Consider the following 15,122-nt stretch of genomic DNA (forward strand, 5'->3'; position numbering starts at 1 on the left):
GTTTCTATGAGCATTAAAAATGATCAACATAAAGAAATAAAACAGCACTCATCATTAAGTGGTTGTTAAAGATTTTTTTTTTAAAGTACCAAAATTAATTTACAACAGTTCAAGCCACAAAAATATAAACACAGACTGTTTTCCTGTGAGTGGAAACATGGAGGAATGGGAATCTTCTTAGACTGAGGGAAAGTTCACACTTTGAGTTTGTTGACGTCTCTGGGAGAAAATCCCACTTTGTGACAGCTCACAGATCAGTCAGTCTGCAGGAAACTGATACTTATAATGTTGCCATGCAACACAGAAATAACTCTTCATATTGTCTTCCTGTTGGGAAATAAATGTGTCCACATCTCACATTTCCCTGTTTTTTTCATAACTTTAGTCACAAACACACACAAAAAAAAAGATTATTCATGTTAAAAATTCCCCTTTATGACGCTAGAGTCTGAATGAAGGGTTCAACATGTATTCAGTGAGGCAGGGTCGTGATCCTCATGCTTTGACTTGCGATGGGGTACGATACCATCGGGGTGGTGGCGTGGCTCATAGTGATGCCAGGTATAGGCTGGGTCATGGACACGGCCACCGGTGCCACGGATACCGCCACCTGGGCCATGGAAACGGGTGGCGCCATTCCCTGAGCGATGGTCTGCGCGAGGGCAGCCGAGAGCGGCGTGATCTCCGGGTTGAGGTGCGGCGGGGGAGCGCTGGGTGGGGCCGCATTGGTGGGCGGAGCAGCAGGGGCGCCGGTGGGAGCCACCAGGTCTTGCTGAGTGACGGGCCGAGGCTGCAGCCCGGCACTGCTGAGGGTGGTGTGGGTCTGAGCGATGCTGTGATTGTAGGAGCTCACTGCGCCCACAGGGGGCGCCAGATTCTGCTCGGTGGGAGCAGGTGTGGAGGACAGAGTCATCACCTTGGCTTGGCTCCGAAACTGGGCGTTCTGCTCCAGGAGAACCTCGTTGGTGGCAATGAGATTGGAGACCTGAGGAACACACAAAACATGACTTAGAAAATACTGTGATCAAAGCAGTACAAGCATAAGATCCAATAAGTTCCTTCTTTAGACTTTTTAAGGAATTTATCCCTGAGGTTTGCAAATGTTTTGTCTTTTTCTGACAGTTCTCCTCAACAGCAAATATATTCCTATGCAACTCTGAATGCTCTGCTCTAAAATCTCAATAATCAATATATTTCTTTTCACATGTTACCAATCACTTCAGGAGAAACTTTCATGTCACCTTTTACAGATTTGCTCATGATGTTCTCATTTTAAAATATTCTAGATTTATTTTTCTAGGTTTTGTTTCCATGACATACTAAAAAACATTCAAACAGTTGAAACTGCTCTGCACAAGTTGTGGAATATCAAAGTTGCATGAAGATTTGATATTCAATAAAAGGTCATTATTTTAGGCATCTGGGCATTTCTAAATGTTTTAAATTCTAAATAGTAAAAAAAAAAAAAAAATCTAAATTGAACAAACCCAAATTAAATACAACAAAAAAACACTGATCTGTCCCTACCTTTTGTTCAAGCTATACAACATTGAAGTGATATAAATCAGTTCATCTAACCCAGGGGTGTCAAACTCCAGTCCTGAAGGGCCGCTGTCCTGCAGTTTTTAGATGTGCCACAGGTACAAAACACCTGAATCAAATGGCTTAATTACCTCCTCAGTTCTCCAGAGCCTTGCTAATGACCTAATTATTCTATTCAGGTGTGGTGCAGCAGAGGCACTTCTAAAAGTTGCAGGACACCGGCCCTCGAGGACTGGAGTTTGACACCCCTGATCTAACCTGTTTCTTCAACTCTTCCACTCTCTTCCTCAGCAGGGAATTTTCTTCCTCCAGGAATCTGTACTCCAGAGGACGAGGTGGCAGCGCGGCTTGAATCCCGAACTCGTAGTGCCCTCCTCCGCTCCCATCGGTCAGCCGAAGCCCCTCCAACCGCCGCCTCTTCAGCTGCAGAGCAGTGTGATCCATAGACGCCTCCAAAGAACCGGCATCAAACAGCCCACTTTCGAGCAGCGGGTCGTACACGGAGCTTCTGTCATACCGCCGCTGTCCCGAAGAACCGATGGACAGACAACCGCTCATTCCACCTCCGCCCATGCCCCCTACCCCAGACAGACCTGCATCTCTGCAGCTGCCCAGGCTGGGGCAACCCGTCCCCATCATGTTTCCCCCACCTCCAACAAGCCCTTGCATTCCTCCACAGACGCCTCCTCCTCCTCCACCCATCCCTCCGCCCGGGTTCACCATCCCGATGGCTCCCTGCCCCACGACCCCACCCACCCCAGCTCTTGAAGGTTCATATTCGTAGTCTTTTTTGACGTGGCGAAATTTACATTTGTTTCCTCGCTGGCATTCCCCCTTAAGGAAGTCTCTGCAGATCGGAACCTCGCCTCGGCTGAGAGGCAGATCCATCAGGGAGAGGCCAAGTCGCGCCGCAACCTTCCCTCGTAGTCTGGGGGGCAACTCTCCTGATTTTTTGTAATAGTCCTCATCCTCTTTGGACCCGTGCACAAAGCGGCAGTTGGAGCGCATGCAGTCCTTGTTCTGGTAGTCGTGACAGAAGATGAACTCATTCTTTTGCACTCCCAGGTCTGGGACTTCATTAAAGTCTGGGTGTTTGAAGCGGCAGCGCTTCCCTCTCTTGCAGACGTTGCGGATGAAGTCCCTGCAAACACCATCTAGAGCCAGTCCCGCACCTGGCCCCCCTCCTCCACCATTCCCAAAACCATTGCTGTTTCCGGGCGCCGCCCCTCCACCCATGCCCCCTGAGCCAGAGATGTTCCCACCGACACCTCCCCCAGAACCGCCTCTGCAGTCCGCCGAGCCCCCCACCAAACTAGACCCAGGTCCTCCTTCCTCACCCAGAGCACCGCCACTCCCACCACCACCTGACAGGTAGGAACTGTCCCGGTCAGGCATGGCGCTTGGCCCTGCTCCAAGAGAAAATTGGACTCATGTGTGTAGGAGGGGATTGACCGAAGTGACCTGCCAAATTTGCACATACACAGTTCAACAGATGATGGACTGCCTTCTGTTTTTCTCCTTTGGAGTGACGCAATCCAGTACTCATTAATCTGCAAGACAAGATTATAGAAATAATTTAAATAAACAGAGTTGGAAGTCAAACACAACAAATGTTGATGTTGTAGATGCCAAAGAAGATTTTACAGGTCCAAACATGATGTTTAAATGAATGTTTTTGATTTTCAGTTTGTCCAGTGTATAGATAAGAAGTGGTTACAAAAGGTTTGCCAAGCAAAGTATCAAAGAAGTTGTGTAAAAACATATTTCATCCAAAAGTTATTTAAAATAACATTCAAGTGATATAAAGATCACTTATGTCATCAATTGTGTTAATGAATTTTTATTGCAACCTGAATAGTTGTCACCACCTTAATTGGATTAAGAAAGGGGGATCACTTAAATTAATGTATGTGAAGGTAGATGATCAAAATAGTGTATATTCACTATTAAAACAGTGAAAGAGAAGTATTCTGTCTTTAAAAAAAATTTGCATATTGTAAAATGCAAACATTGTAGTTAATCTTTAAATAACGATTGTTTAATTTTTTATTGAACCTGGAATTAAAACAGATTAATAATCTGCTCACGAATCAAATCATATGATTTTTGGAGTAAACTTAATTTAACATTATGTAACTGTTTATTTAGTAATACACATTATGGCTTCAGGTAAATTAGCATGCTTTTAAGAAAACCAATCTTAAACAATTAGCCAGAATCTAAAAGATACGAGGCATTTCTCAAAACTTCTAGAAACCTTGGGGAAAGTGTCTTTACGCTAGTCCATACATTTAAACAGCTTCAGTTTTATTTAAATACTGTATAAATTGCGTTCGTTGCTTAAGCTACGTTTATTTATTAATTTGCAAGGCATGACCTGACGAGAGACCGATACAAATAAATAAGACTTTAGATTAAATACACGTGACAAACCACAGAAAATGGTTCGTACCACCATTGTTACTCGCTAATGATGGTCAAAAGTTAATATACTGGGAAACAACAGGAAATGGCAAGTGGATTTAATTGCTGTAGTCTTTATCTGTAAATAATCATCATTATAATCCATCAGATCCTGCACTAAAACGGTTTAAAAGATTTGGCCGACCTCGCTGCAGAGCTAACCGCTAGCAAACTTTGCTAACTGGCTAAATGCTAACAGTTCCTTACCAGACGGAAATAGCAGCCGAGTGGTTGACAGTCAGAAAGGGTGTTCAAGAGCTCTGCGACCAGTTTAACAATAATATCGCTATTAACAAGAGGCGTGCTATTAACAAGAGGTATTTAGAAATACCTCAGGACCTGACCAAAGAGGGCTGTTTACCTCCTCTCTTGATGCATCTTTAACTACCAACGAAGAAGACTTTTATTGTTTTTCACTGGCCTCTAGCGGTAGGTTAGTGAACTGTCACACAATTGTGCTGTGGTGTGCTCGCTTTTAACAAGGAAATAGCACTCTTTTGGTATCAAGATGTTTTCATAGAGTTTAGAAGCTGCTGTGCGCTACTTTACTTGGATTTAGCTATTTTTAAACGCCCTTTCTGGTGAGTCAAAACGTTCGTTATCCTCCGCTTCTGCCGTTCACACGTAACCTAGATAGCGTTGTATGCATATGGAAATTAAGCTGTCAAAAAGCCAGACAGCCCCCGCTCTAATCTCCTAGATAAACTTTGTTTCGAGCTTCTCCATTATCTTTCAGGCGTTCAGCATGGCAGGACGAGGTGTTTTCCACAGGATGCGAGCCGGTTTGGTCTTGTTGCTCCTGTGTCTGAATGAAGACCAGCAAGCCTCAGCCTCGGAGACGGTGAGAAGTTTCTATGACACCCTGAATGTTGAGCGGACAGCCTCGGACACCCAGATAAAAAAGTCTTTTCGCAGCCTGGCAGCGAGGTACCATCCTGATAAGAACAAGAGCGCCCAAGCTGAAACCACTTTTAGGGAGATTGCAGAAGGTAAACGATGCTGCAACACACTGGCATTAATATGTAATGGTTTTCTCCTTTACAGCAAAAGTATCAGAGCAGAACGATTGTGTGTGAGAATTTAATTTGGGGCACAAGTTCTACTTCATACAATTTTTTTTTTTTTGAATTGTGGCAGCAACGTCATTTCTCTGACTTGCTCATTCAGTCTGCCTCTGCCAGTTTTATCTAGAGGACAGTTTGGGAACAAAAGACATTTTGTCCTTTATCTAACAGTTCACTTACAGTTACAGTGTCCATGATATGTGACTCCAACTGAAACAAACAGCAGATATGATTATATCAGCAACAAGTCATAAGAAATTGCTGCTGACCTATTTTGGTTCAATGAACAGAAGTTTTGGATCTATTTCAAACCTACATGGCGCCATTTAGGCCTAAATCCACTTTACGCTGTAAGAAAACAGTCTCACATCTATGCTGGAACCATTACATCAGTTTATTTCTGCTTGCAGTGAAGTATTTTTATGAACTGTGGTAATTAAACGGTCATGGATGTACTGCAAATTCAGGTATTGAATGTAGCTGTATACCTGTTTTTATGACCCCCGATTTTAACCAAATTAAGTCTAAGCCAGTTGTTGCTTATTAGTCTTATTGGAGTAAAAAACAATTTAAAAAAATCACACTTCCTTAAAGTTGTCTAAAATAGAATATAGAAAAGGGTATGAACTGGTGCATGTTTGGAACTGCAGTGGTGAACAGGTGAAATTGACACTTGAAGCAGCACCAGACATGCTGTTGGTAACACTGCCAAAAAAAAAACTCTTCAGGATGGATGTTGTTGCTGTGTGAAGTAATGTAAATTTTAACCTTTTCAATATGAGTGAAATGTAAAAGCTGCCATAAGGTGAAATGTGCTTTCAACCACATGTTGTTACTGTTAAGGAATTAGAGAGATTGAGCTCATATCAGGAAGCCTAAATGTAGCACAGCAAAGTCACTCTCTTTTGTCCTTTTATGGTTTCAGCCTCTGTTTAGCATGAACTGTTGGCAGCCTTTTGAAAACCTCAGAGCTAAAGGAACGGTCTAGATTTTCTTGATAGTTAAAATATCATAAAAACCGAGCTTTCAGTTTGAAATTCAAAATACAAGTTTAAGGTTAAATTGTGAACTCAAAAATCTTTTCTTTGATTTAAAACATTAGCAAAACCCTGCTTTACAGCAATTCTGCTCTTACACACAGAGGACGAGGTCACCTCGGTTCATAATGCAAATAGTTACTGACTATTCATGGCAAGAAGGTGGGAATATACGTTAATGATAATATGTTCACCTCGTAGTATATTAAGTGAATCGGAAATCAGGCATGTCTGAAAATCTGCATCGACAGCTCAAAGCTTTACAAAAACTCAAGATCGCAAAACTCCCCCAAATTTTGATCAGTGCATCTCTAATTCTGACTTTTATCTTAAGTATGAAGTACTATGAATACTTTCACTTGTACGATTAGATATTTTTTCAGTTCTTTTAGATCCCCCAAATTCATTTTCATTTTGAATTCCTTTTAATATGCCATTGCTAAACATTTGAAGCAAGTGTTTTTAATAAATGTAACTCGAAATGAGTAATTTTGATATCTACGTTGTGTTTCATAGTTGTTGCCTTTGAGCCCCACCTGCCGGCCTAAGTAAGCTAAGCAGTGGTCAAATTTAGTTATGCCTCGGTCTAATGTTTCGTAATCTTAAAAATAAAAATTTGAATGTGTCATAGAAGTTAAAAACATGTTTATTTTCCCTGTTTTGTTTTCCTCTAGCCTATGCAGTGCTGTCAGATGAGAAGAAAAGGCGTCTGTATGACAGCGTGGGTCATGAGGCCTTCTTGGAAAACCAGGCCTCGTTTGAGGATGAGGATGAGACCAGCTTCCACTTTAGTTTCTCAGACTTCTTCCAGAATTTCCATGACAGTGCCTTTATGGACGAACCACAAGTTCACTGGAGCTTCTTCCAGGAAGAGGAAGAGGAAGAGGAAGAGGAGTACATTCATGACAGACATTACAGCTCTGAAGAGTCTACCTTCAGCTTCTATTTTGATGATGGAAATGAGGAGGAGCATTACTACTGATTTATAGTTTTAATATACTCTCTTTTATTTATAATAAAGTTTTTCAAACAAATTGTATCCTGCATTCATTATGCTGAGATTTATCAGATAAACCAGCACAAAATGGCACACAGTTGTGAAGGGGAAAGATGAGTAGTCTTACTTTGAGAAGCTGCCAAGATAACTGCCATGGTAACTCTGGAGGAGGTGCATACTTCTTCTGTTCAATGGACAGGATGTTGGCTTGACAAACATTCGATAAGATCAACAAATCTGGCCTTCATGGTAGAGTGGCAAGAGAAAAAAATCCACCCTACAATCCTCTTCACAATAACAAACCCCACGTTTCTGTAATATTCCGCTAAAATTAATTGAAGTTTGTGGTTGCAGTGTGATGAAATGCATAAGGATCAATGAGCAGGACTATTTTAGAAGCGGCGCTGCATGTCCTTTTGTGCTTCCGTTGCAAGATAAATTGTAAATTCAGTGGCTACGAGGTTGTAAAGCTGACGTCCTGATAAGTGAGCGGACCGTTGGGGCAGTTTTCCTGCGTGGGTGTGCCAACGGTCCAGAGTTAAAGACTAACACGTCGTTTACTCATCTGTTTCCCTTCAACAGCACTTTTATATTTGCAACAGTTTTGCTTTTTTTTTTTTTTCATGTCTCTCAAGGACAGAGTGCACTTTGACCCAGAGGATATCCTGTGCCGTCTCAGCAGCAGAGGACTGAAACAGAAGCAGACAAAGGATCGTCTTAGTTTTTGTGCTTTTTGTAGTGCAAAGAAAGAAGATTAAAATAGTGGGGGGGGGGTTTATTTTTACAAAAGCAGAGAAAAATTGAGCCTTAAAGATTAAAGGTTTGAAGATGATGGTAAGTAATGGATTAGTTTGTTTTCGGAAACTTGTGTCATGTGACAGTATTTTACTTGATGCAAACATCAATCACTGCAATGTAAGTTTATTTTGTAATAAAAACCTGGAATGTAGGTTTTTATTTTGTTTTGGCTAAGATTGACTGCAAGTCCTGAGTTTATCCTTTTATTTTATTTTTAAGCAGGAAGAGGTGAACGAGGCGACTTCTGTTCTGAGCGTCTATGGACATACCGTCAAAGTTACAGAAGTCTCGCAGGACGGGGACACACTTACCTTTATAATCGTTTCTCAAAAGGTGGGAACGGAAAAATCATTTCTGACTGCATCGGCTTCAGACGGTTGCTGAACAGCTCTTTGTTATTTTGGCATGAACTGCACCTGCTGATTGGTTTGATAAGTGAAGTTGAAAGGACTAACTGCTGAAGTGACTTGTGGTCTCTGGTGTCCGTTCAAGCTGTCTGGGACAGGAGAGTACCATGTGGACCGGACCTACGATGACTTTGAATGGCTTCAGCAGCATCTGTTCGCTCAGGAGGATGTACCCGGGATACAAGGAGTTATTGTAAATGCTTTTTCATTTTCATTCATTCTGTGTCTATTGTTGCAAAAGTCAGAATTTGCTAGTTACTTTTTTGTCCCTGAATGGAGCATCAAGAAACAGTTATGAGGACAAACCTGCAAACATCTGTAAAATGCTAATTATGCAGTTAGCTAGTCTTTAAAAACGTAGGTTTTTATTATAATATGCTGACGTGCTTGGAAAGTTTTCTGTAAGTCATAATTGTAAACAAAACAAATTTGAAATGATCAGTAATACTTGTCTGATTTGCTGTCTTGCTATATCCCATTTTTCCCAGTGTTGGCTATAAGGATTACCTGAAGACCTTTATAAAATTGTGAACTTCCCAATAAAATTCTGAATATATTTTTCAACATGGTACTGCTTGTGTTCATCAAAGGTCATGCTACTGATGTTATGTTGATACACGACTTCATGCTTTCTAGCAAAAACAATGCCAGGTTTTTTGTGTTAAACGCGCTTACACTTAGCTTTTTTTAATTGGAGAAATTGTGAACATAAATAAGTGAGACATTGCTTTCTTGTTTTTAAGTTCCCCCCTCTCCCGGCGAGGCCTCAGGTGAATGCATCTGCGAAGGCCATGAAACAGCTCGGTAAGTGCGCCCGAACATCTCTGAGCACAAAAGAGCAATGCAATACATTTAATGAGTTTTCAGTTATGTGTTTTTTTTTCTTTTCCTGCAATTTTTTCTGTGTGAAGTAAAAAAACACTTGTTTTTCCTGCAGGTTTTCTTGGTTTAGGAGAGTGGCAGCCGTACTGCAAAGCTCTGGAAACTTTCCTCAGGCAGGTTGCTGCTCACAGCATACTCAGCAAAAACAAAGCTGTGGAGGTCTTCTTGACGAGCACTGAAGTGAGTGGCCACAGGCACATCGACACCTGTCTATATTTTGGACTGTCAAACTTTTATCTCCGACAAGCAATGCTGGTTTTAATAGAGTTCACCGAAGAAGCTTTATATGAGACAAACTCACATTAAATGGTTAAACTTTCACCAAGATTGTTTCAAAGGGGAAAATCTCATGTGACCAACGTGGCACTCTCAGAAAATGCTAAGCTTTTGCTTTGTAACCCTGTGTTTGTGTGGTTATAAGCATTTCTGATGAAGAAAGGTTCTTTATTCAATCCTTCTCACAGCTGAAAATGAGGAGAGGGCCAGACTTTCCTCAGACTGATTTTAGACACTGGTAGACGTGTATAAGGAGCAGCTCACTCAACCAAAGCGGAAAGATTAGCTTTAGGGGGTTTGATGTACAGGTGAAGGATGAGATTTAGCACAGAAAATAACAGAATCTGTTTCCTGTCTGGCTGAGTGCTGCCTTGCGTGGAGTGGTCCATATAGTGTTAGTAGTTTTACTGGAACATCTGTTTGAACACACTTATTGGTCTCTTATATGTGTCCAGCCTCCAGGCAGACAGAAAGTCAGGAGAAACATTTTCAACCGTCTGAGTCAAGCTGTGGAAGAAATGAGGAAAGAAGGACATAAGGTGTGCAACATTAACTTGTACTGATGGAAGGCATGCAAGGTTGGTGGTAGAAAGTGTGAACGCTTTAAAAATCTGCCTGCAGGACGTAGATGAGTTTTTTCAGACGGAACGTGATCATAACCTCGTTCTGACTGGACATACCAGGATGGCGGGGGAAGTGAGTTTATCTCTGTCTTTGACCTCCTCCCTACCTTCTCCCACTTATTAACATTGTTCCTTTTAACTTGACCTTTTTTTTTTTTTTTTCCAGAAATTCCTCGACGTGGTGCTGACTGAGCAAAGTAAGAGACTTGTTTGGATGCGTGGCAGCAACATGTTCAACACCAGTTAATGCAGTCAACCACACATTCACCTACGACATCTCAAGCCTGCATTTTGTCCCTTAATACTTTCTTGTCATATAAACAAACAATTTTTTCTATAGTTTCTCATGAACCTAACCATTGTGCATCAGTTTATTTAAAGGTTTTTCTTTTTTCTCAGACGGCCTTTGAATTGCCTTGTTGCTGAAAATGTGCTATATAAATAAAATTGCCTTACCTTACCTTTATTTGAGAGTGGTGAGACACCAAACTAGGTAATAAAAGAGGGTTGGGTTGTGCTTTAGCACTGCGCCACCACAGCAACCCCATTCAGTTGAAAATATTGATGAATTATAGAGATGCTCATCATAAAAATGCTCAAAGCTCAAGTAGAATTTCATGAAACATTCAGAACAGAGTGCTCATTTAGCAGCAAAAGGATGTGCTTACATTGTCTGAAACTGCAAAGACGCAAAAAAGGAAAACGATGTAAACAAATAGCATCCATTGTACTTCCTTTTCAGAAATAGCTGTGGCCTGTGGGCACTTTGCTGCTGCTCTGCACCTCTGTGTTGAAAACGGAGAGGATCCAGAAAAAAGGGCTTTTTCTAGGTGAGAAAACAAATGTTTTCTTATAGTTACAGTTAGTGAAACGCTGTGTATATTAATAAAATACATGAGTTGTAGTGTGACTTAAAGGGGAATATGTTTATGTTCTTTCTTGATGTTCAGATCTCTCGTTTGTTCCTTTGTTTTAGATTTTGCTTTTATTTCAACAGTTATAGAGCAGAACCAAGGGCAGGCCAGTTTATCAGTAAACAAAATGTCTGAACTCCTAATCACGTGATATCTTTTAAAATCTTATATCTTGCTCCATTCCCATAAAAGATAGTAAAATCACAGGCTTGTAAACTTTGGGGTTAGACGCTCACATCCTGCATCAAACTCAGCCTTCATAAAACACAGGACTGCAGCTAGTGCTTTGTGGAGATTTCTACAAAAGTGAAGAACTCCTGCATACATTCAGTGGTGGAGAAAGTACTCAAAAATTGACTTAAGTAAAAGTACAAATACACAGACAAAAATGTACTCAAGTAAAAGTAAAACTACCACATTAACATTTGTACTTAAGTAAATGTAAAAAAGTACTGGCTTTTAAAAATACTTAAGTATTAAAAGTAAAAGTACTTGCTGAATGCATTTCATAATCGCTAATATCATCAAGTGTACCGATTGTATTTAATTTTAAAACATCAGTAATGTGCCATTTTAATGAACAATGCCACAGATAAAGCATGTTTTTATTGTGTTTACTCTGTAACAGTTTATATTTAGATATGTGATTCTATACATCATAATTTCAGGGATGGAAACATTTTGTCTCCTGTCCTACCATAGCATGAACTTCACCTTTTTTTATGCCACTGGTGGCTTTTATTTTGAAAGAAATCCAACAGAAAGGGGATGGAAAGAAGGTGGGTGGGAGAGGACAGGCAACCAAGGAGCCAGTAGCAGAGTTGTAGTCAAGACCACATACCCAAGACCAGCACCCGCGCTACGTGACACAAAAAATTGAAGTTTACCTATCAAAATTGCTTCTCAAATTGATTTGAAAGACCCACATTTCCATAAAACACCTAGATATTAAATATGAAATAAATTTAATCAGTAAAGATCCGTCCAGGAGAATCGGATCGTTCCTGAATGTCATATCACTATATTGCACTTTGGTCACAGCGTTGTCCCATATTTGCGACACCTCAGTCAACACCGCCACATAATAATTCAGCACATGAGTGACAAACATTTTTCATCACAGATGCAACATGTGTTTCTGTACAGCTAGCTTTGCTAGCAACACGTCCACGGAGCTTACCTTTCTTTAAGCTTTCCTTCCAAGTGACGATAAAAGTTGGATGAAGTACCCACCGCCTGTGAAAGCGAAGCGCTGCTTATTTTACATGTCGCCATATCTTATGATTTATGCAACGCTATTATATTACTGACGATTAGACAGACATCTTCTAATCCATGTCTAATCCAGTGGTTCTTAACCTTTTTTGAGGTACCGAACCCCCCAGTTTCATATGCGCATTCACCGAACCCTTCTTACTGTTTAAAACCTGGTCGGAGGAACATGTCCCCGCTGACCAAGAGGTTTCTGCAGGAACTATTGAACAGCAGAACGAATCACTGGTCAATAAAGAACAGTCCATCATTGGAGTGCAGGAGACTATTGAGAAGGAACAGCCCTCTGAGTCTGAGGAGCAGCCACCAACCACCAGGCGCAACAAGAAGAAAAAGATAGTTTCATATCTGGTTGGAGAAACATGCCCCCGCTGAAATAAGGACTTCATCTGAAAGCACTGGAACGCAAGACGTTTCACCAGTTGAAAAACAGGAATCGATCTCCGTACTGCAGGAGACAATCGATCTGGTCGAGAAGGAAGAGTCCTTTAAGTCTTGCGCTGAAAATCTTAATAAGCAGGACACTTCTCTGCCTGAAGTAAAAGGTGATCAGGCAGTTTCCTTGAAAAAGGAGATTTGCGTTGAGGAAACACCACTGGTCACCAAACAGGATTTCAGTGTCTCCAAAACACAGGAGACACTGGATCAACGAGAGGAGGCACAGCCACCAACCACCAGGCGTATCAAGAAGAAAAAGATACCGTTTCATATCTGGTTGGAGAAACATGCCCCCGCTGAAATAAGGACTTCATTTGAAAGCAGTGGAACGCAAGACGTTTCACCAGTTAAAAAACAGGAATCGATCTCTGTACCCCAGGAGACAATTGATCTGGTAGAGAAGGAACAGTCCTTTTAAGTCTTGCGCTGAAAATCTTAATAAGCAGGACACTTCTCTGCCAGAAGAAAAAGCTCATCAGGGAGATTCCTTGAAAAAGGACTCTTGTACAGAAGCACCTGTGATTTCTAAGACAGAGCTGGTCACCAAAAAGAAATCACAGAAGAAAGTGGATCAGAAAGGGGAGAAACAGACCTCAATGACGAAGCGTATCAAGAAGACGCCACTGTTATGGAAATCTTTCCCCGAGTCAGACGCTTGCGTAGATCTAACATTTTTGGCAGAAAATAGTGACATCAATAATGGTCCTCAGTCAGTTTTGCCCACGAGGGTGAAGAAGACATTTTGGAAGGTGTTACCTGAACCAGAACCTTGCATTGACCTAAATTTCTTCGCTGAACATATCGAAGAGCACAATGTTTCAGTTCTGGCAAAAGACGGTGAGCAGGTAGCATCCTTGGAAAAGCAGTGTTATTCCAAGGACACATTGATTTCCACCACAAGTCAAGCAAAGTGTACGTGTCAGGCCAAATCTAAGGAACCTGAATTGGGAAGTATCGAACTACAGAAATACCTAATGAGACAGCTTGATAAGATGTTCGACATAAATCGTAAACTGAATGCTAAACTCAAATACCAGAAAGATCTGTTGAGGAAAGTACTGTCAGAGCAAAGACAAGACAGGAGGTCAATGGGGTGGGGCCATGAGTGGGATGAGTGATTGGCAGGATTTGGAAAGAGAGCTACTATAGATGTTAATTGGACATTTTAAATTATATTAAAAAGCAAGGACATGAGAACTCATGTTTATCCATTATACAATTTGTATTTCTAATTCTAAACAGAAAAAAGACAACCACATTTATTAATTAAAGGGAGATTTAGAAAAATGAAATTTTATCAAAATGGAACAAAAAGAGCATTTTAGAAGTCTAAACCTACACAAATTGGGCAAGATATATCGATATCTATATATATCTACATATCGATATCTCTCTATACATATATAAATCTATATGTAGATAGCTATATATCTACATATTGATATCTCTATCTCTCTATACATATATAAATCTATATGTAGATCCATCCATCCATCCATCCATTTCACTAATTAGCCGTGACTGATTAGTTTTTCAAGAACAATCTAAAACACGACTTAATCAGTTAACGAATACCTTTTTTCTAATTTCATAGTTTCTGAACTGTTCATGCTTTGCTAGAGCAGCGGTGCAATATGTCGATCGTGGAAGGTTCTACAAGGTGTTGCGCAATTCTGTGCGTTTTGGTTCCATTACCAAAATAACTAGCAGAGCAGGAGTTTAAAATTAACTAATCAACCACCGCTGTGTTCAGGGGAGGGGAGCGCTTATTAATAATCGCAAAATAAATAAATGCAAACCTAATATCGTATCGGACTAAATGTTATGTTTTTTTTTTTAAATCTCTGGTCAGCTTGTGGAGCGCATGAGGTTGCCATGGCAACGGGTGTGCTTAAATGACAGAGAAGGAGAGTAAAGATGTGTGAGTGGTTTGGAGTTGATCACCTGTTCGGATTGTTTTATTTTTCTCTTGGCGCATCACAGCCGCTGTAGTTTCTGAACATTCAATAAATGACAAACTTGGACTAATTACCTCGTTCTTTGTGACTATACGTCAATCACAACAAACATCAAACAAGGTAAATATGTTTAATTAAGTATTTAACAAACAAATGGCTTCTACCACGATAATTATGTGAAATTAAATTAATTGTCTAATATTAAAAAAATAGTTAGGTGCTGTTGGACTCAAGAGTCTGAGAGGCTTTTCCTCTATCCAAAAATTGTTTTTGCCTTTTATTTAGTGGAAATATTGATGTTGAGATTTTCTCCAAAATAATAACCTTTATAGCTAAATTGTTGAAAATGAGGCTCTAACATTCACAAATGACAGTGAAATTAAATCCAGTCCAACATCTGGTTTGAGGTGATTCCTCTGGAACCTGTTGGAGGAAAAATATCCCAACTTCA

General features: G+C 40.5%; 3 protein-coding genes across 6 annotated transcripts in view; 2 read left to right on the top strand and 1 right to left on the bottom strand.

The window, feature by feature from the left end:
• Positions 1 to 54: 54 nt before the first annotated feature.
• zc3h10 (zinc finger CCCH-type containing 10) lies at positions 55 to 4,304 on the bottom strand. The gene is made up of 3 exons (XM_008410081.2): positions 4,213 to 4,304; positions 1,801 to 3,092; positions 55 to 985 (listed from the first exon to the last, which is right to left on the bottom strand). Exons 2-3 carry the CDS (start codon positions 2,935 to 2,937, stop codon positions 473 to 475), a joined length of 1,650 nt encoding a protein of 549 aa, XP_008408303.1. The 5' UTR covers positions 2,938 to 3,092; positions 4,213 to 4,304; the 3' UTR covers positions 55 to 472.
• A 37-nt stretch (positions 4,305 to 4,341) lies between these two features.
• On the top strand, positions 4,342 to 7,145 carry LOC103465349 (dnaJ homolog subfamily B member 9-like). Of its 4 annotated transcripts, none has more exons than XM_008410084.2 (3): positions 4,342 to 4,434; positions 4,742 to 4,994; positions 6,781 to 7,145. In XM_008410084.2, the coding sequence occupies exons 2-3, from the start codon at positions 4,751 to 4,753 to the stop codon at positions 7,086 to 7,088; spliced, it is 552 nt and encodes a 183-aa protein (XP_008408306.1). In that variant the 5' UTR covers positions 4,342 to 4,434; positions 4,742 to 4,750; the 3' UTR covers positions 7,089 to 7,145. The 4 variants fall into 4 exon arrangements, with proteins under 4 accessions (XP_008408306.1, XP_008408305.1, XP_017160533.1 ...); XM_008410083.2 differs by lacking the exon at positions 4,342 to 4,434 and adding an exon at positions 4,441 to 4,586; XM_017305045.1 differs by lacking the exon at positions 4,342 to 4,434 and having other exon boundaries at positions 4,754 to 4,846; positions 4,921 to 4,994.
• An 85-nt stretch (positions 7,146 to 7,230) lies between these two features.
• Positions 7,231 to 15,122, top strand: part of LOC103465350 (sorting nexin-6) — a 15,049-nt gene continuing 7,157 nt past the window's right edge. Inside the window, exons 1-9 of the mRNA XM_008410085.2 lie at positions 7,231 to 7,937; positions 8,121 to 8,234; positions 8,394 to 8,501; positions 9,052 to 9,112; positions 9,246 to 9,370; positions 9,922 to 10,005; positions 10,088 to 10,162; positions 10,256 to 10,286; positions 10,832 to 10,919. Coding sequence (XP_008408307.1) covers positions 7,932 to 7,937; positions 8,121 to 8,234; positions 8,394 to 8,501; positions 9,052 to 9,112; positions 9,246 to 9,370; positions 9,922 to 10,005; positions 10,088 to 10,162; positions 10,256 to 10,286; positions 10,832 to 10,919 — 692 coding nt within the window. The 5' untranslated portion in view covers positions 7,231 to 7,931. The remainder of the gene's footprint in view (positions 7,938 to 8,120; positions 8,235 to 8,393; positions 8,502 to 9,051; positions 9,113 to 9,245; positions 9,371 to 9,921; positions 10,006 to 10,087; positions 10,163 to 10,255; positions 10,287 to 10,831; positions 10,920 to 15,122) is intronic.

The sequence above is a fragment of the Poecilia reticulata genome, linkage group LG5 (genome assembly GCF_000633615.1).
Source record: "Poecilia reticulata strain Guanapo linkage group LG5, Guppy_female_1.0+MT, whole genome shotgun sequence".
In the NCBI taxonomy this organism is placed as follows: Eukaryota; Metazoa; Chordata; class Actinopteri; order Cyprinodontiformes; family Poeciliidae; genus Poecilia; species Poecilia reticulata.